The following is a 26,356-nucleotide window of genomic DNA, read 5'->3' on the forward strand; positions in this document are numbered from 1 at the left end:
GGTAGCCGACCATTTGAAAAAGTATATACCCCTCATTTTGATTTGTTTTCAAAATATTCTAACTTTTGTGGTTCTCATTTGTAGTTGAAGTTATGAACCAAATTACTGCTTCCAAGAAGGCGGCTGCTATGCTGCGAGCCTCCATAATGCAACAGCTGCGGACCGTTTCTAATTATCCCGCCAAGGAGACTCCCAAAGTGAGTTTCGATCCTTAAAATTCGTCTTTGAAAGATTGCTTAATAAATATTGACCACTCGTCTCTTTTGCAGACGGGCACTTCCAAACCCTCATCCTCCCACCAACCGGACTGGAAAGTTCGAAAGCCAACTGGTGGGAGTACGCCTGGATCTATCAGGAATCAATCGGCTGACAAGCAGCCGGCCACCCCACAAAGTGTCGGGAACCCACCACCTGTTCTGACACGGTCGCCGAGAAGTATAGCCTGCTCCGCTAGACTTTCTTATTTCTTTATCACTCTCTTCATGTCTCTGATGTTTCTCTTTTTTTTATGCAGGCGGCCCTTCAGAGCCAGACTTGGTCCAAATGGCCAAGTCTATGATTAAGGCCGTCCCTCAAGAGGAGAGGGACGCGGTCAAGGGAGTCGGCACCCTTGACCTGGATGGCATCATGAGTCTCCTTTCTGAGGTAGACTTAGAATATTTTTTAACTTTATTTCTCTGCCTGCCGCCTGCTTTTCTCAAATCTGACGCCTGTTTTTCCTGTTTTCAGACCATGTTGAGAGTACACGGCCTTCGTAGGCCGATCAACGCCAAAAACAAAGAGGTAAAGGCTGCTAAAGCTATGGCCGCCTCTGACGTTGATAAGGCAATGTTTCAAATTGCCCAAAATGAATTTTTGACAACTGATATTCTTTATTATCAGGCGTAGGCCACTGCCAATATTCGTACTGAGTTGGAGGCGGCCAAAAAGAAGAACAATGAGCTGGAGGTGACGGTTAAGAGCCTCAAAGATGAGCTGAGGCCGCTTAAGCAGAAGATGACTCAGTTCGAGACCTTGGAGAAATCCTTGGCTTCTGTCAAAGAGCTCCTGGTCCAGCAAGAGAAGAGCCTTACTGATCAGCTTTCGGCCAAGGCCGAAAAAGTGAAGATGGAGCTGGCCTAGGCCCTGATGGAGGACTCTACTCAAATCATGAGGATGACCTGGATGGCTCTCTTTCCAAAAGCTCATTATGCCACCTGGGAGAAGAATTTCGCTGCTTGTACTAAAAGGTACAACCAGCAAATCATGAAGCAGGCGGCAGAGGAGGACCAGGCGGCCGAGTCCAGCTCAGAAGAGGAGGAAGAGGTGGTGGCCCTGCAGGCGATTGGGGTAGGTGCATCTACAGAAGCGACCCCTGATGCCGAAACAAGCAAGAAGGAAGCCTCTCAGAACCAGGCGCCTCTTGTTGATCAGGCGGCGGACAATACCGAAACCCTACCACATCCTTAAAGCTTTTTGTGTTCAACTTTTCTTCGGCCTGCGTGCCATTTGTTTTTGTATCTCTTTACCCGGCCGGGGGGCCGGGGTCTTGAATATTTTGCCGGTCTTTATGGTCGGCTATTTATATGATTTCAGCGACCATCTTTTTGGTCGTCTTTGCTTATCCAGGTTTCGAATTTCATTTTGCTTTATTTTTTCGAATTTTTGCTAAGTGTCGAGGATCTTTTGTGTCATACCGACTGTTTTGTATGGACGATAGTTGCGAACAGGTACAATGTGAGGGCTGCTTATGCCCTTGGACGACTGGTTGTCTTAGTTCCAGGTTAAGCGATCAGTCGGCCATTTATTCAGTCGGACCCCAACACATTTTGGAGAATACATTAGGTTTATTTTACTTGAGAAAGGAAAGTAGATAAAGTTCTTGAGTCCTTGCTTATCCAAAAAGCAGTCGACCTGTAAACCAATTTTTCAAACATGTCTGGTTTGAAGAGAAATCATCTCAGCAGGGTTGGGGTACGAGAGCTCTGGTCCACCTCTAAGCAGGTGGACTCGTCATACCTTTTGAATCCTGGCTAAGTATGGGAGTGATTATGGGTAATCTTGAAGGTTACTCACTCGTCATGTTTAAACTTGAGTAGTAGAGGTACCAAGCGGCGTAGGCCGGCTAGTCCCCTTGATTCACCAATTTTGTTGGTTATTTACTCAAGATGCGATAACCTAGTAAGAATAGGGGTTTGAATACTCCTGTTTAAGAAACAGGCGGTCTATTCAAAAACCTTTTAGATTTCGAACCATGTTTTAGGGAGTGACTATAAGTTAACATTGATGTTACTTAGTCGCCGTCACTTCTGTTTGAGTAGTAGAGGTACCAAGCGGCGGAGGCCGGCTGGACCCCTTGATTCGCCAATGTTTGTTGGCTATTAACTCAAGAGGTACCGGATGTACTTATCCCAAGTAATACAGTCGGTTATCCGATGCGGATGTTAACTGCTAACACTCATTGGATCAGTGATAGAGTTATCCTTGTCTCAAAAACGGCTACGTGGTTGTCTTTGTGGACAGTCGTATAGGTGCCGTGTAATTAGTTTATAGAACAATGTTCCACCCAAAAGGGAGCTGCTCTCTGCGACGAATTTCATCCGGATGGATGCCGTTGGACACCTGCTATGTTGTTGGGACAGGTCGGATTAGTTTTTAAAAGTTAGATCAGTTGGCTGAGCGCCTGGTCTGATCATTTCGACGATTGGTCTGATCAGAGTAGCCGGTTGTATAGCTACAGGCGGCATGCCCCTCTTTATTGAATGCGAATTTAAAAAGTATGGAGAGTAACCGACTGTTTTACCAGTAGGCATGCCCCTCTTAGTACAAAATAGATGAAGCGAAATAACAAACTTTTATTAATAGCTCTCGGCTATTTACATCATTCAAAAATAATACTTTTTGAGATTATCTACATTCCAGGTTCGAGGCAAGGATTGGCCGTCTGGTGTTTCCAGGCGGTAGGTACCGTCTCGAACTTCTTCATAAATTCGGTAGGGTCCCTCCCAATTGGGAGATAGCTTGCCCGACTCATTAGCCCTACCGACGGCTTCCATTTTTCTTAGCACAAAGTCACCCACTTTGAGTGGACACCTATGTACTATTTTGTTATATGATCTGGTCATTCTCAGGCGGTAAATTTCATGGCGCAAGGCTGCATTGCCCCTTCTTTCTGGAAGTGAGTCCAATGCCAGGCGCATGGACTCCCAGTTCGCCTCTTCGTCATACACCATTACTCGAAGAGTCGGTTCGTAGTGTTAAATTGGAAGAACAACTTCTGCACCATAGGTTAGGGGGAATGGAGTTTCTCAAGTCGACCCTTTTTCAGTCGTCCTTATGGCCCAGAGAACATGTGGTAGCTCGTCTTCCCATAGGCCACCTTCTCGTTCAATCTTCTTCTTAAGACCGTCTGAGATGATTTTATTGAAAGCTTCTACTTGGCCGTTTTCTTGAGGACGGCCGACTGATGCAAAGCAGTGTGAGATGCCTTGGTCTCCCAACCAATTTTTCAGAATAGGCATCTCAAATTGGGGACCATTATCAAAAACCATAGACATGGGCACCCCAAACTGAGTGATGAAATTCTTCCAGATGAAGGAAATCACATCTTTCGTCTTGATTCCTTTAACAGCCTCTGCCTCTACCCATTTAGTAAAGTAGTCGACTGCAACAATTATGTACTTCCTGCCGCCTGTAGCCGGCGTATAGGGACCCAGGATATCCATGCCCCACTTAGCAAACGGTAGTGGGCTATGGATGGCAGTGAGATCAGTAGCCGGACGGTGAATTAATTTGCCAAACCTTTGACACTTGTCACATTTTTTAACCAATTCCATGGCGTCTGCTTCTAAGGTAGGCCAGAAGTAACCCTGCTGCCTTGCTCGTTGAGCAAGCGACCTGCCGCCTTTATGGGAGGCGCAGTATCCAGAGTGCAGATCTTCCAAGACCTCTCGTCCTTTTTCTGGGGTAACACATTTCAAGAAGGGTTGAAGGTACCCTCTCTTGTGGAGTTCCCCTTTTATCATCTCAAAACTGGACGCTCGCTTTTTCAATGAGGCCGCCTGGTGATGATCATTCGGCAAAGTGCCGTCTGTTAAGTATGCCCTGATTGGGTCCATCCAGGTTGAACTTCGATCCAGAATTCCAATAGGGTCTTCTTCAATACTTCTTCTCTCCATAACCTCCCAGAAAACAGTTCTTGGGGTATCACAGGAGGCCGAGGATGCCAACTTTGAAAGAGCATCCGCCTGGTTGTTTTCAGATCTTGGTACTTGAGTCAGATGAATATCTTCAAGGGATCGGACTGCTTGTCGTACCGCCTGTAAATACTTGATCATGGCCGGATGAGTTGCTTCGTATTCGCCATTGTATTGACTCACGATCAATTGTGAATCAGAACAGGCGTCTATCTTTCTTGCCCCAGCCGCCTTGCACATGCGGATACCGGCTAGTAAAGCTTCATATTCTGCCTCATTATTTGAGGCTTGAAAGTTGAATCGTAAAGCATACTCATACCTGTCGCCCTCTGGCGACTGACATATGACGCCTGCTCCACAACCATTTGAGGTGGAGCTCTTGTCCACATAAACCTTCCAGACTTGGTCTGGAATTTGAGAATCAGAGGGCCGAGTCATTTCTACAATAAAATCAGCAAAGGCTTGGCCCTTTACTGCTTTCCTAGGCTCGAATGTGATTTCCAGGCTCTGAATCTCTATGGCCCATTTGATCATTCGGCCTGACGACTCCATGGTTGTTAGTGGCCGCTTGATCGGTTGATCAGTATACACGATGACTAAATGCGCCACGAAGTAAGGCTTCAGTTTTCTAACGGCCATGAAGAGAGCAAGACCGAATTTCTCCACTAAGGGATACCTCAACTCGGCATTTTTCAGCACATGGCTGACAAAGTAAACCGGGAGTTGGCAACCATCTCTTTCAGCAAGGAGAACCAGCACTTAGAGCATGGTCAGACACTGCCAGATACATGTAAAGCACTTCTTTGGGCAAGGGACTGACCAGCCTTGGCAAGGAATGCAAATGAACTTTCAGTTTCTGGAAGGCCGCCTCAGCATCCGGCCCCCATTCAAACCTTGCCTTCTTCTTGATTGCCTGAAAAAAGTAAAGGCACTTGTCGCTTGACCGGCTGAGAAATCTTCCCAAGGCCGCTAGACAACCTGTTAACTTCTGAACCTCTCGGATGGTGCGAGGCGACTGCATGTCAATGACTGCCTGCACCTTCTCAGGGTTCGCCTCTATACCTCTCTGATTGATGAGGAATCCGAAAAAATTTCCAGACTCAACTCCAAAAACACACTTCTTGGGATTGAGCATGACATGGTGCCGCCTGAGTGTGGTGAATGTTTCTCGGAGGTCCGCCAGATGGTCTGTCTGAAGCTTGGACTTGACAATCATGTCATCAATGTATGCCTCGACGTTTCTTCCAATTTGGTCAAAGAAGACCGTATTTATCATTCTTTGGAAGGTGACCAGGGGGTTCTTCAAACCAAACAGCATGACCGTGTAACAATATAGCCCTTGATCAGTGACGAAGGCCGTCTTCTCCTGATCTTTCTTCCACAAAGGAATCTGATGGAAGCCAGAGTAGGAGTCCATAAAGCTCATTAAAGCATGGCCGGCTGTTGAGTCGACCAGACTGTCAATTTTGGGCAGAGGGTAACTATCTTTGGGGCACGCCTTATTCAAGTCAGTATAATCCACACACATTCGCCAGGTACCATTCGGCTTCTTTACCAGTACAACGTTTGCAACCTAGTCCGGGAAGTAACATTGTCGAATGAACCCTGCGTCAAGCAACTTTTAACCTCGGCGGTTGCCGCCTGACTCCTTTCTTCACCATGGTTCCGCTTCTTTTGCCTGACCAGCTTCTTTTTCGGATCCACAGCCAATTTATGTACCGCCAGGTCAGGGCTGATGCCTGGCATTTCATGAACTTCGAATGCAAAGATGTCTTTGAACTCCTTCAAAAGTTGGTGAAAATCTTCACCCGAAATTTCAAGAGCAGTCGTCCCAACCTTGACTGTTCGGTCAGGACATGACATCCGTATGCTCACCAGTCGGCTGAGGGCGGAATTCATCCGACCGCTCCTCTGCCAGTGATTGCTATCTTTTATCTTTTCTCTCGGCCCCCAATTGGGCAGCCTTTCTTTTCTTGCCGCCTGCTTTTTGAGCCGGCGGATCCTCCTTGAAAAGTTCAAGGTCTGTTTTTTCACCACTTGGGCCAGCAGCCACCACGGTGGGTTTGATATCCGAGAGGTAGCACTCTCGAGCCATCTTCTGATCTCCCCTTAGGGAGCCGACTGTTCCATCATCCTTCTCGAATTTGAGCAGCATAAGAGATGGGATAATGACAACTTTAGAGTTGTTCAGGGTGGGTCGTCCCAGGATCATGTTATAGGCCGAGAGTTCTTCAACCACTAAGAACCGAACCACCATGTGACGGCCCTCCCCTTTCTCACCCAGGCGGATGGGTAGATCCACTCGCCCTACTGGGTGTACGACTCCTCCTCCAAACCTTACTAAAGGGTGGGATACCGGATGTATGCAATCAGTCTTGTACTTGAGCTTTGCCAAGCACTTGCTACTGATGAGATCAGAGGAGCTACCAGTATCTATGAGGATCCGGCCAACTCTTTGGTTGGCCACCTTACACTCAATAACAATGGGGTCATCATGCGGCCCCTTAACTCCTCCCAGATATTCTTCTGTGATGACAATCTCTGGGAACGAACTTTTGGCGGTCCGTTCTTGGTGAACGAAATTAACATCTAGCCGCCTGATATTGTCTTTATTGCCCCTAATAGTGGGGCCGCCTCCTGAGAAGCCGCCTGCTATGGTGTAGACGACTGCGTCATCAGTGTCAGAACTGTCGACCGACTGATGATTCTTTTTGGCCGACTGCTTGTTCTTTGAAGAAGTGTTCCCCTTGGTCTTCTTGACATAGGAGTCAAGGTCGCCTTGTTCAGCCAGGCGGTCCAGGTAGCGCATGAGGCTGATACATTCGTCGGTTTCCTGACCAACGTCTTCATGATAATGGCAGAATTTGTCCTGGTTCCGATTGCTTGCAGAACCCTTCATGGGGGCCGGCTTCTCAATTGAGATCCGGCTCTTGATTTCTTTGAGGATAGCTTGGCTATCCTTTGTTGAACGCATACTTCAGAGAGTATGGTTTGAACTCTCTCTTTTTTTTCTAGGCCGGCTGTTTAGAGGAGTCGGCCGCCCAGACTTTTTTCCTTTTCTTCTCATCTTTATTGGCCGACTGCTTTGGTCGGCTTTCTTTTTTGTCGGACCTCCGTCCATCCGACTTCTTTCCAGTATTATAGAGATCAGTCGCCTGTATATAGGCTTCAACTTCAATCAAAGCTTCTTGAAGAGTCGCAACTCTTTTCCGGACCAGGTCGAACTTGAAGGTCGACCCATCCTTAACACCTCTGAATAAATCAGTATAGGCTACCTCATCCGGCAGCCCTTGAATCTGAATCCTCATCAGGTTGAACCGCCTGATATAGGAACGGAGTCCCTCCTTCTCACCCTACTGAATGGTCCCTAAATCAAGGGTCATCTTCTTTGCAGGGATGTTCATAGCAAAGTTGGAGGTGAATAAGTAGGCAAGCGTCCTGAAATTATTCACACAACCAGTCGACAGGTTACCGAACCATTGTTGTGCGATTCCTTTGAGAGTCGCTAGGAAACACTTGCACCAGGTGGGATCATCCAACCCTTGGAGGTACATTAGGTTGGTGAACGTCATCAAATGGTCTTCAGGGTTAGTAGTACCATCATAGGTGCCTACTAGCACATTCTTAACTTTGGTCGGCTGGGCGGCCTCTGTAATTTCCTTAGAGAAGGCAGATGGTTGTTCTCCAAGTCTTAGCAACCGTAATTTCCAGTCCAAAGGATTGACATTTTTTGCCGCCTATCCTCCAAATAGAGGTGGCTGCAAGAAGTATTAATGTTGCGGTACGTATGGCATGTTTGGTACCACTTGATCTTTATGAAATCCAGACCGACGGGAGGTACTGTCTGTCTGACTCTCATAGTTTGATTGAGTATACCTCATAGAGGTATTGTGCAGACTGTCTTGGAAGTATGAAGTGGAGGCCGACTCTGACAGTCGGTCATTCTTTTTCTGCTCTAGCAGTAGTCGAGCATCTGAGTATGTTCTCTTTGACCCATCCACTTGTATATGACGAATGGGCTTCCTCTTCCCTGGTGAGGGAAAACGATATTTTGTTAAGTCGATCACAGGCGGCTCTTACTTCCTAGAGTTAGGGTGGGGGGTTTTCTGGCCGACTGCTCCTTAGAGGGAGCAGACGTCTTCTTACTAATTAATTCTTGGATCTCCCCCTTGAACCCCATCATGAAGGTCATGCGTTCGTTCCGTGTAATAGGGACAGATCCTTCGGCCGCCTGTAACTGATCAGGCGGTGATCCGGCTGGATTGCTGGTTCCAGCTTGGTAATCTACCCGTTCTTTCCTTTCGGTGTGATGGGTGCGTCGGGCCCTTAGGGTCCCGTCTGAGGTCGTGTGTGTTTCAACCTCAACCTCATTCTCAGTATCGTAGTCTGAGTAGACTTGAGGGTCGTCCTCTGGACCCCTCTCTTCTGGATTCGGTACAGACTTAGTTGCCATCTCGAAAGTAATCTCCCTACAGACGGCGCCAAAATGTTTCGGGGTTTTCTGATGTCCTTCGGGAGAGTTACAATTCCGAGACTGGAACCGGGCGCCTGTACCTGCAAAACAACGGAGACTCCGGGTGGTAGGAGCTCCGCCTCCGACGGTCAAGTTAGTACTTGTTTAAGGAGTAATTAATGCGGAAAAAGGTAAAGTGTTTTCTCTAGGTGAGAGTAATTAATTGGCGTCCCCCCCTTTAATGAGGATTAGCAAATGTATTTATAGTCTTGGGATGTGTGCCAATCTTAGGTTTAGGTCAACCTTGGACTGATTGGGCTTCCACAAGCCTTTGGGCCTAGGTGGCCAGTTTTCCCACTTGGCATTGGGAAGGCCACGTGGCGTGACACAAATGGTCCATGGTGGACCGATCAAAGCCTGACACGTGGAAGGCTCCTAATGGCCCATGTGGCGGACACATGGCAGGGCCTGATTGGTCCATTTGTCAGACGATGATTGGTTAGGGAAAAATCCCCTAATCAATAGGGGCTCTCGGCAAGTATATGCACTTTTACTATTGATGAAAACCTTTCACAACATGACAAAATCAAGTTTCTCCATAAATCTGATCATCTTCTACTACCAAAACACCTATTTCCATCCTCATTACAACACCCATTGTCAATCACACACCTAATAAAACATACAACCATCATGCCAAAATAGTTGAAAGACTTTAGTAGTAACTTATGAGATCTTTCTTAACAATATCATTGTCTAGAACAAGCACAAACTTGACAATAGGACTCATAATAATCATCCAAAGTTTTATTCTCAAGTAACAACTTCTATCCTACTTGAAATTCCTTCACACCACAACCACATATTACTCTCACTATAACTAATATCGCGCTATCGTCTTCTTCGTACAGAGTTAATTCCTCCCCAGTAAACTCAAACGCAACACTCGAAAAATTCGCTCATTTGTACAACAAAATTCTTCTTCAATGATAAAATTAACTGCTCCAAACTCTCACTAATTCACTCACAAATCCACGAAAAACACTTCAAATTACTCAAAATTCGCCTAAAATTCAATGTAATTTCATTTTTCCGATTCTACCTCTCATTCACTGAGAAAATCAAATCAAAGTTCCAGCAAATTCCACAAAATACAATAACATAACAACACATGAATTAAAACAACACGGATCAGAAATTAAACATTAAAGAAGCCCTAACATTAGACATGCACTGAAAACCTAATTTTCCAGATATCAAAAAACCAAAAATATTAAAAGTCTTAGATCGAACCTCCAAAAATACCTTAGCCACTTCTCCTAAAACTCGGATCCATCAAAACTTGCTGCCTTCCTCCTTCCGCCGCGTTTAGAGAGAGAACGAAGAAAGAGAAACACACAGTAAAGAGAGAAAACAGAGAAGCTTGTTGAAGAGAGAGAAAGTACGAAAGAGAAGAGAGAAGAGAGAGGAGAGAGAAAATAACCTGTGAAAATTAAAGAGGAGAGAGAAATTCAGAAATGTCTAAAAATAAGAGCAAAGAAATCTCAGCCATACGATTTGATGAACGGCTCAGATTAAAAGTTTTCAGTTTTCAGTTTAACACTTTTTTTTAAATGATCCTATTCCTATACATATACTTCCTCCGTTCCTAATTATATGACACGTTTCTTTTATAACGTTTGCCAACGCACAATTCTAACGATTTATATCTCCCATTATATACAAAGAGTCCAGTGTTTTCCATAAAGTTAATATTGGAGTTACATATTACAAATATAGATAAATATATTCTTTATTATCTAACAGGAATATTTAATTTATAACTTATCGAATACTTGAAGGGGCCGGGTATAGTACAGTATATATTCATTATTTCACTCAAGGGATTATATTGTCTAGAAAATATGCTTCATCGATGAAAAAGTAAAAATTTCAAGCCCGTTAAAATTTAGGGAAATTTTCAATGATAGTCCGCTCATTATCAATGGTAACAAAATATTTGGTAGATTCCCTAAATAGCATTACTTTTTATAAGTTTTCAAGTATTTTAATAATGAAAAGGTTAATTGTGATAAAGAATTTTTTTTTTTTTTTTTTGTCATATGCAATTGTAATAAAGGTTAATGGAACGGTTAATATAAATATTTAACTTATCTAAAATTAACCTTTCCAAAATTGTAATTGGTGAAACTTATTAAAATCATATACGAGTAATAATTTTGAAAACCGGCAACAATAAAGTGGAAACAACTTTTTCTGGTTTTTTGTTTTTGGTTTTTGTTTCAAAAAAAAAGCCAAAAAAAAAACCTCAAAACAAAAAACGATCTCAAACAAGTCCTAAAATTATAAATACAAGGTTATGTCTTGTGCCATGCACGGTCTTTTTAGTATTATATCAATTTTACATTATTTTGATGGATTCCTTCATTATGTTATATTGTTAGTGTTGTTTTTAATATTGGATCTTATCACCTAGTCTTTTTGGGTGGCAGCTAAATTTATCAATACGATTTGTTAAGCATTATTTGTAAAGAGATGTAATGTTGTCCAATAATGACTTACTCTATTAATTTTATTAAATTTAGACATCAAACAAGCAAATGTCAATTGGTGAAGTTTCATTTGAGATTTTGACAAGTAGTACGTAGTACTTGTCAAATTAGTCCATTGATAAGTGTTTTATTTGTCCACTAATCATGGTATTTTTAACTCGATTTTGTAGTCATTTTCCCTCTTTCACCGCTTCTCTAACCCCTTTTTGCATACAATTGTAGTTCTTGGTGTTCCCGTACCTCTTTTTGTGTGTTCATGCTTGTAGGTGTAAGAGAAGGCTTGACAAACTTACTAAAGCTTTGAAGATTAATATTGGAAGCAAAGCACTAGAGGAGAGGGCGTGCACCAGTCAAGGAGCGGGCTCTCCTAATCGAGCTCCAACATTCTGCCCTCTCTGATGCAGTGAGGAGCGGGCGCGCACCTAAGGAGGAGCGGGTGCTCCTCCCTAAGTTCCAACAATCTGCCTTCCTTTGCTGCAGCTAGGAGCGGGCACACAAGAGTAGTTGGTGCGGGCGCTCCAGGCCTAGGAGCTGGCGCTCCTGCATGCAAACCCGATTTTCTTTACGGATTTTTCTATATAACTCTGGGGTGTATAAAAGCGACCCGGGGTTTTTTTTTTTTGGGGAGCTTCTTCTTCCTTTTAGTCTTCTAAGGTACTTAGTTAGTTCTCAAAAACTCTCATTAATTTTCTTAGTTTCTCTCAATTTCAATCATTGAAGTAGTTAATTGAAATTTGTACTCTCAATTTCAACACTTTCTCAACTTTGAAGCTTCATTAGTAAATTTCTTCCTCTATCTCTTGCTCCTTATTTTCAGTTTTTAATTGCTTTGAATTGTTAATTTCCTTCTTAATCTTGTTTAATTGTTGTTGCATGTTCAATCTACCTTGTTCTTACTACTTTTCTCAACTTGTTGGATTTATGTTGAACTTAGATATTGTTGTTAGGTTGTTCTTCACCATGAATTATGAGTAGTCTATTTTCTAGGGGTTGGGTAAAACCCTCAATATAGTCACTAATTACTTGTTGCATGCAACAATTGGGTAATTATTGGGTGTTAATTAGTTGAGCTTAAGTGGTTTCATTGCTTAGTTCTTGTATATGGCCATTGCTAGAACTATTTATCCAAGCTTTCTCAACGAAGGATCGAGAGATGAACTTGAGTTAGCTCCCTTACGCTTAATTGACTTGAAATGCCATGAGAATAGGAATTTCCGGTCAAGGGAATGTTTATGACATCGTGATTTTACTTTAACACTTGTTTTATGCTTTGTGACCACGACAGTAGGTTGTATTCATGATTCAAGTAATCCCTCTAGCTTGAGAGAGTAGTTGGGTGCCTTAGATGACTTCCCCTAATTTATCCCTTTAATTTACCTTGATTGTTGCATGTTAATCGTGATTTGTGATGAAGTTGAGTGGTACAACCCGAGCCCTAGATTCCTCTAAATATTGTTAATCTCCTCTTAGCTTTAATTGAATTGAATTAGTAGAAGTTACTCAAAACCAACCCAATTTAGACTTCATTTAGCTTATTTAAACGATATTACTTGGTGGTTGATTCAACGCCTCTCTTGGGTTCAACCCTTTCTTACCCTTACTATTAGTTAGTGAGACCAAGATAGGAATTTATTATCTTTGGTAGGCTCGACGACGGCCTATCATCCATCCAGTGAAAGGTTAAACGAGTGATTTATATAGCTTTATGGGTTATTTTCAATAAAATATTGTTTTATTCATTAATTTTTTCTAAGATGCCTTTGCTAAGTCGACATCAATAAAGAGATAATTTGTTTGCTTTTATCCCATTATTTCTTCCTTCCCATAGTTATTGGTTTTTACGCAAAAAATCGTCTAAAGAGGTAACCTTTGGTTAAGATATCGATAAATAGACTAAAAGAGATATGAAATATAAACGATGGAAACAAAAAGAATACAGACACAATATGGTGACGCGGAAAACCCCAATGAAGGTAGGTGAAAACCGCGGATGGTTATTTTTGTCCACTAATTCATTATGATTCGGGCCTTATAGCCATTATTGGTACAAGTACAATAATTATTAGGGCGTCTAAAGCCATAAATATTAAGAAATGCACAAGAACAAGATATTAAGTATACATTATAGCTATTGAGAAGATGTATGAACGTTTAGTTGATCATTGCAACACATGGAACAATCGAAAGAGAAATGTACTCGTTTAGATTGTCAAACGGAGCCTTGTGATGTATCTTTGCCTTGTGATGTATCTTTTGATGATGTATTTTGTAATGTATTATTCATGGGTGTTGTATACTTGGAATAGGATGTGTATCATCTGCTTTTATGGGATTTTTCTCTAAATTGAGCTTCTTTCTAAAACTATTTTGCAAATTGGTTGCGTGGCAAAACTATTTACCAAACTAAGCTTCCAGGGTAAAACGCTGTCTCGGACAGCGTTTTATGCCCTGGTTTTTTTTTAAAAAAATGTTCAATTTGTAAAACGCTGTCCCAGACAGCGTTTTACCTATTGTCCTTTTTTTTCTTATTTTCAGATTTTTGTTTTTAAAAAAAAAAATCAAATACACATAAGACGCTGTCTGGGACAGCCTTTTATGTACAAAATTTTTGTTGCACATAAAACACTGTATGGAACAGCGTTTTATGCAAAAAAAATTTGTTGTACATAAAACGATGTCTAAGACAGCAGTTTATATACAACTTTTTTTGTACATAAAACGTTGTCTCAGAGAGCGTTTTTCTGCTTGACTGCAATACCAGCAGCCAGCAGGCTTTCTTCTCTAATTTCTGCCCCATTGCTGCCCCCAACACACCACCCCCAGCCTTCAATAAGCCACCACCCTCAACCACCACCAACCCCTACCGTCGACCACCACCAACCACCACCTCCCGCCACTTTCGACCACCCTTATGCACTTCAAAACACTCAAACCACCCCCAACAACACTACAACCACCTCCACCACCAGCCCCAACCTTACCACTACACCACCGTCGACCACCACCAATAGCACCACAACCACCATGAACCACCACATTAACCACCACGGGCCATTGCTTCTACCCCGTTTCTCATTATGGAACCCAAATGTCTGTTGTTTGATATATATCGGCCTAGATGGATCTATTTTGACTGACATAAGTCCGATTTGGACAAATAAGAAAATTAAACTTCAAACCACACACATATTCATTCAAAAAACATTTATTATATTAATAATGTAAGTGTTATATACAACATTCTAGAAAATCCAGCTACAACAAATAAATCAGATAATACTATCCCGACTCATTTATTCGGGGTAACGGTTCTATATCCTGTCTATCGGCCCTTCATCTGACATTACGCCGCTTGTAATGAGTAATGGTGGTGAATGGGTCTCAGGGCGGTGGGGGAGTCTGCTGGCTAGACAATGGGTCCTCCTGGGTACCGGTGGGCGTAGTATTGTGGATGATGTAATCCTCTGCGTCTCTGGGTGACGTAGGATCACCTCCGCTGCTACTCTGGCCGAGATCAAACTGTGAATGGACGGAGTGGCCATCATGACCGTCCCGCTGGTGGACGAGATAGCCGTGACCATATCTTTGTAAGGTAGCCACGCCCATATCTCGCACCCGCTCCACCTGGGCTCTGGTGGGTCGGTCTGCAACGGCAACTGATACTACATCAACCATCGCCACCATATCCGCCGCCTGCAGTAATCATCGATCAGTCAATTGTATAATATAGAAATTTAAAAATTGAGGACAATAAGTAGAATAAAATAAACTCACATATCCACTGATGATGTCATATGCTGGATGGTAATGTGTGGATGGTGGTGTGTAGCTAAGGTTGATGAAGCGTCGTGTAATACACCTGTACCACACCATGTACAGATCATGAGGATCCATAACGCCCTGCATCGGATCATCTCCAACGACGAACTCCACCGTCGCTGCCATAGCTCAAGGAAACGCCAATGCTCCAGTGCCCAGTTTTTCTCCCTCTTTCCCCAATGGTCAATGCCGTGAAGGCGTACACTAGTGTCAGACTGCTGGGGGATAGACTGGCGCAGTCCAAACTGTAAGATGACTCGGTCGGGTAGGTGACTCTCCATAACCTCGAAACAGATTATGGGGACCTTGGCACGCCATTCTGCCTGATGATCCAGCAGATGTGCAGGCATGACATCTACCAAGTCAGGTACATATGGATCCCATGTCATCTGCAATAACACAGCAACAGTAAACCATGAATTGGTTAGTCCACAAACAGTATATACTATACATAAATGTTTACAAGTATCTTTTAAGTTACCACCTGATCCTCGGTGAGTCGGTCAAGGGCGACTCGGTAGTACGGAAGACCCCTCGCCGCATGTGCATGTGTGAGTCTGTGGACCACCCACCTATGGCAACAAATTGTTTTAGTTTGTCATCCAGCAAAATGAAACTGTATGGGGGCAAAAAAGAATGACAAATGTTACAAACCTACAACCGTACGCCTCATCAGATGTAGGGAGCGGTGGAGTGATGTACGCCTGGTACTGCTCGTCCCGGTCCTACTGTCCCCGACGATGTACAACAGGCCTACCTGGTCTGCCTACATGGATGTGCTCCCAAGCCCATAACTGTAATACCAAAATACAAAACTATGTTAAGTATAACGTAAGTCGTTTCCAAACTAGCTTGTGGATAATTAGGTGGGTTACCTGAAGCACAATCAGAGGTCCTCCGATCTCGATTGAACCACGGTGGGAGGCTCTACACAGGTGGCGATACAACGTCGCCAAACAGGCACTACTCCAGTTGTATCCACAGATATGATCCCAGTCGTGGTCTAACAGTTGTAGGTAAATAAGCTGGATATGGCTCCCGCTCTTGTTGCCGAACAACACGCCCGATATGAGCAATAACAAGTATGCTCGAGCGTGTCTCTAAACCGTGGCATCATCAGCGTCCGTAGGCAGCGCATGGAAAGTATCGCGTATCCAGCCGGTCCTCAACCTGGAGCCCCTAATCTCATCGGGACCCGGTTGAATCCCGAGAACCCGGGCTACCAAACCAACGGGATCGACTAACGCATGTCCTGTCACCGCAGTCCCATGTATAGGAAGGCGGGTGAGTATTGCGACGTCCCGCAACGTAACGGTTGCCTCCTCAACAAGTAGGTGGAAGGAGTGCGTCTCCTGTCTCCATCTCTCCACTAGCGCAGTGACAAGCGCTCGATCGATCTCTCTGAACGCTATACGATGAATACCACCAAAGCCAGCGTACTCGACGTACGCAAGAATGCGTGCATCGACAACCCAGTCACCCATAACCCTAGTAGTGTAGTGCCTGCAAACCAGCATCTTCGCTTCATCAACCTGAAAAATCATTGTACGACCGTAGTTAATATTAGATAGTACATCAATGTATAAAAAGAAGTACATGAAATAACGGATGAAATATTACCGTCTGGTCCCATATGTCAACGCTCCAATGTTTGTCCTGTAGTGTCAAGACAAAAGGGTCAACAGGTTCGGGTGTCCTATCTGCTCCGTCCATGATATCTGTTCATTGAAATCGTTATATACCAAATATCAACACAATTACTGGATTAGCAATTAAACATAAGCTGCACGAGTTAAAGGCAAAGATAGAAAATTTCAAACGACATCCAAAATAGAAAATATAAATGATCCAAATGTTACGAATGTTACAAACTTTAGATAATCTGATACAAAATAATTCTACTTTCTACTACTACAACAAATAACAAATACAAACTTAGGTCCTATGTCGGTCTAGATGGACACGTTGTCCGGTTGTGACCCTGCTGGTGACAGCGGCTGTATTTCCTTGGGGGCCGGTTAGTCTCATCCATTTCATAGCGTATGCGCTTTGACCTTGGCCTCCCTTTTCCACGTACCATGCTGTCGTTCGGAATGAGTTTAGGGCCGACGTCTGCGTCCAGGTTGTCTCACAGGGGATAGGACAAAATTGTGGTGCATAGGTGTTCTATAGGCCTTCGATTGCAGCACAGGGTCCACCCACGGCCGCTTTGATAGTGAATACGTCGCACAGACTGCTAGAACATGAGAACATGGGAGGTGGAATATCTTTGGTTTGTTGCATGTACACGATCTCAACTGAAAGTTAAAAGTATGTTTATGGCCTCCTTTACTACCAAGTCGCTCCCTCCTTTCTGTTGTAACTTGGTAAATATGCAATCGGCGGTTATACGCATCCACTCTATGATATCTGGCTTTTGCGGTGTTCTTCTCTAGAATGGCAGTGACCTTGGGGGGTTATGCAAGTCCCTGTTCACACCTAGCCTCAGAAGACTCCCTTCTCAAAGTGAAATACCTGTAAACTCTGCGTTAAGTTAACTCGACAAGGGATATGATCGGTAGAAACCGAACTCCTTTCAACACATTGTTAAATGTTTCAGAGAAGTTTGTAGTACATATCCCATATCTGCGACCAGTGTCGTGAAAGAGAGACCACATCGTGAACGGGACTTGAACTGTATACTCCATGGCCTTGGTACATGCCTCACCAATGAAACACAGATCAGCTTGAAGTTTTTTTTCCTGCCTTTGGTACGCTATAGCCTTAAACATATCTCTCATGTCGTTGCTTTTCACGTGAGTCTTCAAGTTAGAAGCTATGTGGCGAGCACAAAACCTGTGATAGGCTCGCGGCTCGGTGAATCCAACGTTAGGATCATTCATTGCTGCAATGATCCTAGGATGTCGATCAGATATAACACAGAGGCCATCTCGTTGCGTGACATGATCCCGAATGCAGCCCAGGAACCAAGACCAGCTGGAAGTGTTTTCCCCTTCAACCACGACAAATGCTAGCGGAAATACTTGGAAGCTTGCATCCACACTTGTAGCAACCAACAGTGTTCCTTTATAATTCCTGTACAAGTGCGTCCCATCGATACAAAGAACAGGCATACAATGTTTAAAACCGTCGATACAAGGACCGAAGGCCCAAAACACTCGTTCAAACACTTCCATGTTGTTGTAGTATACACCATCCACCAGACCTTTGTGTTTCCATATGACAACGGTTCCCGGGTTTGACTGTTTCAGTGCTTGCATGAAGTGCGGAAGTTTGCCGTAAGAACTCTCCCAATCCCCAAATATTTCAGCTATAGCTTTCTCCTTGGCATACCATGCTCTTCGATATGGAACATCGAAATGAAATTGCTTGAGGTGATTTCCTGCATGAATTCAACTTTTAAGGACGGATCTTTCCGCACAAGGACTTCACATACTCTGATATTATGGACGAATCCAAGTGTGGGTGATCAGTAGATAGTACATCAGTGACACAGTTCTCCCGGTGCGGGCCTTTGTACGTGACTAGGGTAAAGCCACGCGAGTGCTCACTTGATTTGGTACCCCGTAGCATCCAACCACATTTCTTCTTGCACCGCAAATGAAGGACACTCTCATTCGATGTCACTGTGGTGTAGAATTGGTTACTCTGTATAGAATACATCTTCACCATTTCTTAAAGCAGTTTCTTACTTTCAAAATACATGCCTTTCTCAAATTCTTCTCCGGGAACAAACGATGTATGGCTACCCGATTCGGCCCCCCAATACTGATTAACTCATAGTTCTCGTTTACCTGACTGAACCAAGGTACGGGAGTTCTAACCAGGGGCTCGCTAACTTCCATGTGTGCAGGTTCAACATCCATGTTCTGAAGTACATCTTCTCCTCTCCGCTCTCGGCCTCATCATTTGTATACACATCATACACAGACAATTCGTTATTCACAATAGTTTCAAGATGATTTGACACAAGTTGAGACGGCGATGCTTGAACGTCATCTTGCAGAGGCGAATAACTATGCAATTGCATCGGTGAAGGTGTGACGGTGTTTGATGTCGAAGGCCCAAGTTGGCCGGTCATTGCCACATATGCCCCCCCATGTACAGGTGAAGCTATATGAGAACTAAACGACATGTGAAATTGATCGTCGTGCAACATTCTTCTAAAAGATCCCATCCCATATTCAGTTGATGGAATGTCGTGTGAGGGCACTTGGAAGGGCTTTGTGTTTTAACCGGAAATATATGTAGATTTTTGTTCTGGCCGAGTACTTTTTTGGTACATATAGGCACCATTTCTACATATATCTCAGTGGGAACACCCTTCATTGCAACAACGCTCCTCAAAGCTTTCAAATGTTTATTCGTAGAAACAGGTAACACTTGAACCCCATTGCCAGTCTCAAACCTCATTTTAATGTTTAGTTCAACAATCCTTGGGTTTGAACCTATACTACTATGAACATCGTTCATCAAATCATTGAAAGTCATGTTCGGTTCAAGTGCTAGTGGTTCCATATTTCCTCCACTATACTCAACACGGGGTCCATCGAACATAATTTCACCTCCTCACCGGCATAACAAAACTACATTTGTGCAGCCATATTCTACATAACAACCAAAATACATTACACTTAAAGGCACTAAATCATCCCTAAATCGCCATAATTAAACAATAATGTAGACATACTTTTCAATTTACAACAACTTAGTATCACTAAATCACCATTAATAAAGAATAATGTAGGTTATCACAATCACTCAAAAACTAACAATTATCAACCATTAAACCATTATCAACAATTACCAACACTACCAATTCAACATTATCCAAACTATTATCAACACTAACAATTCAACAATTACCAACACTAACAATTCAACATTACAAACACTAACAATTCAACATTATCAACACTAACAATTCAACATTATCAAGATTTTAACCACAATTCCAAAAAATTATAAACAAAAAACATAAACCCTAGAATTTTAAAAACCAAAGAGAGATTGAGTAAATACCAAATTCGGGTTGAAGTGAGTCTAGGTTTTCGGGGCTTTCGACGGCCGGTCGTCGGAGTGAGACGGCGATGGAGGTGGTGGCCTGAAAGGAGAAGCAGAAGGGTCTTGGAGAGAGAGAGAGATTAAGTGAGGGAATGGAAGTGTGGAATGCAGAAGGAAGAAGCTCACTGTTATAACCGCAAGAAATGCTGCCTGAGGCAGCGTTTATTAACAACATTAAACGCTGTCTCAGGCAACGTTTCATGTTGAACATTAAACGTTGCCTGAGGCAGCATTTCATTAAGAACATTAAACACTATCTCAGGCAGCGTTTTAGGGTCTTTGTTTTTTTTTTTTAATTTTTTTTTAACTATAAAATACAAAAAAAAAAGTTAAAAAAAAAAAGTCAACAGGTAAAACGCTGTCCCATACAGCGTTTTACACATTTAATTTTTTCTTTAAAAAAACCAGGGTATAAAATGCTATCCGAGACAGCGTTTTACCCTGGAAGCGTAGTTTGGGAAATAGTTTTCCCACGAGTCTAGTTTGCAAAATACTTTGCAAACAAAGCTTAGTTTGAGAAAACGTCCGCTTTTATGGCTAGTCTTGTGCTCCTTTTACAAGCCTTTAAACAATAGAAGTTGGTTAGAGGAAGATAAGGACCGGGTGACTCTACTAGAAATGAGCCAAATACCGATGGACAAAATCCATCGGTAAAAGTATAAAAGTATAATAATACGTCGGCAAAATCGAAAATACCGATTGAAAAACCATCGGTAAACTTAATACCGATAGTTTTACCGATGGCTACAAACTATTTTTACCTTTATAAATACCATCGGCTTTTTTTTTCCGATGGTCAAAACCCATCGGTGTTTTCTGAAAAGCCATCGGTAATTTTCTTAAAAATAAATAAATTAATTAAAACCGCTACCCACCCACTACCCCCTGCCTTACTCATACCTCCTACTGCCAACTACCCACAACCATCCACCACGCCACCACCGTAACCCTAATCCACCTACCTCCACCACCGCAACCCTAATCCACCTACCACCGCCGTGAACCACTTAACACCACTAACCACCACCCGAAATAGTACAAAATCAACGAAAAATCAACCCACAAAAATCAACCCGAAATTAACAAAAACCAAACGAAATGACCCTCAAAATCAACCAAAAAATCGAAAAACAACAAAGATAAAAATTGAAAATCAACCAAAAAACGAAATTCAACCCCAACAATATGAAAAACACGAAATCATCCCATAAAATAAACCAAAATCAACACAACATCGCCGAAATTAACTATAAAACAAAGATAACCACGAAAAATCAACAACCAACAACGAAATCAACTAAAAAAGCAAAATCAACAAATAAAATCAACTAAAAACCCACGAAATCAACCAAAAGCTAACATACCTTCAATTTGTCACATACTTAAGGTTTAAATGGTCAAATTCGACCATAAAACTCCAAATTTATGGTCGAATTTGACCAAAAAAACCGAACACCACTACAACACCGCCGCAACACCGCAATGGACAACGCCACAATACCGCAACAATCAAAAGGAGAGATAAAGAAATCGAGGGGAGAGAGAAAAAATGGATGGAGAGGAAGGAGAATACCAGAGAGGGAGTAAGAGAGATGGCGTTAGAGGAGAGAAACGGAGGAGAGAGAAAAGGCGTGATTGGAGAGAGATGGAGGAGAGAGAAAATGGGAAGAGAGGCATGAGTGGAAGAGTGAGAAAGAGTAAGGCATGAGCTAGGGTTAACTTTAAACCAAGATTTCGTTTTTTATTTATTTATTTATTTATTTATTTATTTATAAATACATGGCTTTAAGCCATTGGTAAATTCCGATAGCCAAAAGCCATCGGTATTTATTTTATACCGATGGCTTTAACGCATCAGGAAAAAAATTAATTTTTCTTTCAAAATATAACATTTACCGAAAAGCCATCGGAAAAAATATACCGATAGCTTAACCATCGATATTTCTCACAATACCGATGGCTTACCAAAACCATCGGTAAATTAAATATTTACCGATGGATTTTTCTAGCCATCTATTGTTAAATACCATCGGTAAATGAGCGTATTTCTCATAATTGTTAGGAAGTGGTTGTTAGCATCTTGACTTGGTCACTTGACGAATGTGGACTAATATAGGTCATATATTCACTCCAACAGCTTGCTTGACTTGTTTTCGGCCGTGAGATATGCTCTCCATATTTTTTAGGAAGCACTAATAATTGCTTTAACCCATTCCGCAGCTTTCTGGCTTCATCTGGCGGTATTGCGTCATGTTTCATCTTCTAGCGTCGAATTTTGGATGTTAGCTTCAGAGGTCACTGCAATAAGTCGTCAGATGAAACAACAATCATCGTAAGTCAAGTATCTGATGTCCATCGTATACGTCCGTCGTTGCTAGATATTAGTGTTGAGCATGCCTTGATTGTCTCGACTACTCCCTTGATATTATCTTGTATAATATTAAACGGATACTAAGATTGACATATGTTATTTTTTTCAGCCCCGTTTAGTGGCTCGGGGCAAAGATATAAATTGGGGCCCTATTTCACATGAAATACTAAAAAAATTTGAAATTTTTGGGTATGCAAAAAAAAAGATAAAAAAAGGACATTTTATTACGATTGAAATCAAAGTCTAAACATTCACATGAAAATATTTCTACGAGCATTTCTGGACGCAAAGTCACTAATAATCGTTTCTACATCAATATGTTCTAACATTTTTTCTCAATACATAAAGTAGATAGACCATTCAACCTTTCTTGTGACATTGACGATCTCAAATAGTTCTTTAGTAACTTCAACTTTGAAAAACTTCTTTCGGCAAATGCAACTGTTACCGGCATAGTTAATAGGATTCGATATGCAATGAAAACATTTGGATAGCAATCTGCAGCTTTGACAAATTCAAGGATTTCAAATGTTGACATCAAATCATTTGGCAAAGTCATTTGTAACACTTTCAATTCAGAAAAAAGATCATCTGCATCAACATCAGAAAAATTATTATGAGTAAAGGTAGTTTTAAAATTTGTGCAGGATTTTCTCAAATCATCATTATCCAACGATTTCAAACTTTTTGCATCAAACAAAAAACCAAATATGTTATTAAATACCTCCAATTGCTCAAATCTATTTTTCAAAGAAGATATTTCAATATCAACAACCACCAAAAAATAATTGACTCTAAAAGATTCCTCGGGTGATTGTTCCTCATCATCATTTTCACTCTCAATTTCATCAAATTGCCTCTTTCTAATGATACGACGCTTTGTTGGAAATGTTGGCTCTATATCCATATCAAGTGCAAGGTTTTTGGCAATTTCCAAACTAGCTTCAAACCCTTCAATTCTATATTTCTCAAAATATGTGATTATACCCTGCACTTCATTCATTACAACTCCAACACTCATGGATTAAGATTGCAACTTTTTACTCACAATATTAATAGCAAATAAAATGTCATACCAAATTACCATGCCAAGTAAAAATTCAAAATTTGCAAGCGAATTAGCCAAACTTTCAGCTTCACTTTTTGTTTTAGCAATATTAACATCATCATGACAAGAATTGTACAATTCCAACAAAGCTAATCTAATTTGAGGATATTGAAATCTTATAGCTTTAACACTCTTAATTCGACTCTCCCATCTTGTATTACACAAAGATTTAACTATTAAACTTGGCACATTGTCAACTAAAATCTTCCACCTTTTAGTGGAATGTGCAAATAATGTGTATATGCGTTGTACAATTCTAAAAAAAGATATAGCTTTAATGCAAGAATGTGCCATATCTGAAAGAGTGAGATTTAAACTATGACAAGCACATGGCATGTATAAAGCCCTTGGATTAATATCAAGCAATCTCTTTTGGACCCCTTGGTGTTTTCCTTTCATATTAGAGCCATTATCATAACCTTGTCCCCTTATATCATCAATATCCAAATCAAGAGACTTACAAACATTTAACAATACATTTAAAAGTCCCAATCCAGAAGTATCATCTACTTCTAAGAATTCTAAAAAAAATTCTTCTATTTTGATTTTATCATCTGATACATTCATGCATCTTACTATAAAAGTCATTTGTTCTTGACGACTCACATCAGGGGTACAATCAAGGATTACAGAAAAATATTTTGACTCTTTTACTATTTTTATTATTGAAGTCCGAACACCATGGGCTAAAAGAGAAATAAGCTCATTTTGAATTTGAGGACCAAGGTAATGACAGTGAATTTCTTGGCTTTGAATACGTCTTACATGATCTTGCATTATAAAATCAAATTCAGCTATCATTTCAATTATACCTAAATAATTACCATTGCTATCATCATAAAGCTTTGCACTAGATCCACGAAAAGCTAGATTATTTTTAGCTAGACATTTCACAACAGATACAATTCTAATTAAGACTTGCCTCCAACGTTCTTTTTCCTTTGAAATTGCCTCTTGCAAGTCTTAATCAATGCCTTTGTTCTTTTCTAATCTCACTCTTGTTTCATTCCACGTGTTCATATTAGTCATATGCTCAACACTATTTTCATGTAATTTAAGTTTCTCACTAAGATGTTTCCAATCATTCACACCATCATTTGCTAAAAAAGATTTGTTATTTTGAGATGCGAACAATTTACAACATAAACAATATACTTTATCTGCTGCTTTTGAGTAAACCAACCATTTTCTATCAAAAGTCTCACCATTGCTAAGCCTCTTAGTATAATAGGCATATGAAAAATGCCTTAATTTGTCATCAATTGGAAACACAAGGTTCAAGTCTCTTATGGGTCCTTTTTCAATTAAAATATCCCTCCCTTTATTGTCAAGATTACCCCAATTATTAGGATCATAAAAATCGAAAGGAGGGACTTGTACTCATTAACATTGGATGCATTTGGTGCATCCATTGGTTCATTCATATGAGTCGCATTCTCATTCGGGTCATTGGCATTATTAACATTGTTTAAGTCCTCATTAGCTTGTCATGATTTTCATTTTCCCCCAATTCATGAGATGACTCGTCTACTTGTACTACTTTAGTAAAAAATTTGTCAATGGAACCCTTTTGAGATTCTATTAACTTTTCAGCTCTTTTTCTTTTTTTCCTCTTATCATTACCAGATAAATATCTTCTAGGCAACATTATATGAAATAATGAAAATTAATAAAAGTATAAAAAAGAGCAAAAACACCTGATAATTGAAGATTTAACACCAAATTCTGCCCAATGCCTCAATTTGAACAATTGCACTCCAAATAATATCTCGAATCTGAAATTCTGAAAATACAATACATGTCATACACTAGTATTTTTAGGAAAATCAATTTATCAAACAAATAAGAATATAATTAATGTTGAAAATCAACCAATTAATCTGAAACTCGGAAGTTGGAAGCCATTGTTTCACCAAGGAACCAAACTCAACCAATTAATTGAATTTTTTTTTCCAATTTTTTTCCCCAACTTCTGATTGTTCTTCAACTCGAAAACAGCTATAAAAATTTAAAAAAATAAAATTAGACGAGATACTTTGATGAATTAAGGAGTATATGCAAGTATTATATATAATTAGGCAAAATCCCGTTGAAAATTGATGAGCAAAATTACCGTTTTTGATCGATTTCCTCTTCAATTGAATCTCCATTCTCGAAACAACCCCAATTCGTCTGACTGAAATTGAAAATTGTGTACAAATACATCTTGGGGATTAGATTGAAGATTGAACATTTTTTTTGGAGAAATAAAATTACTTTGGAAAGAGAATATTATGGCCGAAAATTAGGGGAAAGAAGTTGAGGAGATTGTCTGAATATTAGGAAAGAAATCGTTTCTTTGAATATCTTAATTTATGAATATCAAATTTTTTTTGTTTTTTTTTTATTTAGGGCCTTCAAACTTCAGTCCTTCATTTCAGCAACGTGGTCTTTTTTTTTGGGGGCCCAGGGCGGTCGCCCCAGTTGCCCTGGGCCAGCGACGGGGCTGATTTTTTTGTGTTGTTTTATCCTTCCAAATCCCCCCTTTTCCCCTTTTTTAGCCAATTTCATTAATTACCTACTATAATATATATAAAAAGTATTCATCAAATCATATATTGTGATAGTTTTGATTCACATACTTTTTATATATGTAATAAAATAATTTCTATACGTATTACTTTCTTTTTTTGAATACTAAAGTTAATCCATTAATAAATTGTCATACCACATTTACAAAAGAGAATTGATTTTGAAAAATACATAAGATATTGAATCAAATAAAAGTTTCTTTCATAAAAATTACGATCGCCAAGTAGATATTACACTGTGGAG

The 26,356-nt window shown here is 41.0% G+C and overlaps 1 protein-coding gene and 2 long non-coding RNA genes across 3 annotated transcripts; all 3 read right to left on the reverse strand.

Moving 5' to 3' along the window:
- Positions 1-14,353: 14,353 nt before the first annotated feature.
- LOC110739262 lies at positions 14,354-22,022 on the reverse strand. Its single transcript, XR_002514763.1, has 7 exons — positions 21,428-22,022; positions 16,620-16,717; positions 15,875-16,531; positions 15,654-15,793; positions 15,484-15,571; positions 14,955-15,388; positions 14,354-14,873 (listed from the first exon to the last, which is right to left on the reverse strand). It is a non-coding gene; the product is annotated as an uncharacterized LOC110739262 (long non-coding RNA).
- A 734-nt stretch (positions 22,023-22,756) lies between these two features.
- LOC110739333 (zinc finger MYM-type protein 1-like) lies at positions 22,757-24,343 on the reverse strand. The gene is made up of 2 exons (XM_021919800.1): positions 23,519-24,343; positions 22,757-23,422 (listed from the first exon to the last, which is right to left on the reverse strand). Exons 1-2 carry the CDS (start codon positions 24,341-24,343, stop codon positions 22,757-22,759), a joined length of 1,491 nt encoding a protein of 496 aa, XP_021775492.1.
- A 1,163-nt stretch (positions 24,344-25,506) lies between these two features.
- On the reverse strand, positions 25,507-26,201 carry LOC110739195. Its single transcript, XR_002514752.1, has 2 exons — positions 25,656-26,201; positions 25,507-25,540 (listed from the first exon to the last, which is right to left on the reverse strand). It is a non-coding gene; the product is annotated as an uncharacterized LOC110739195 (long non-coding RNA).
- Between the last annotated feature and the right edge of the window lie 155 nt (positions 26,202-26,356).

This window comes from Chenopodium quinoa, unplaced genomic scaffold (genome assembly GCF_001683475.1).
Source record: "Chenopodium quinoa cultivar QQ74 unplaced genomic scaffold, ASM168347v1, whole genome shotgun sequence".
In the NCBI taxonomy this organism is placed as follows: Eukaryota; Viridiplantae; Streptophyta; class Magnoliopsida; order Caryophyllales; family Amaranthaceae; genus Chenopodium; species Chenopodium quinoa.

Coding starts and splice junctions, on each gene's coding strand:
- LOC110739333 (XM_021919800.1), bottom strand. CDS start 24,343: ATGATAGCTGAATTTGATTTTATAATGCAAGATCATGTAAGACGTATT. Junction 23,423..23,518: donor TTGAATTTTTACTTGGCATG/GTAATTTGGTAT, acceptor AATGAAGTGCAG/GGTATAATCACATATTTTGA.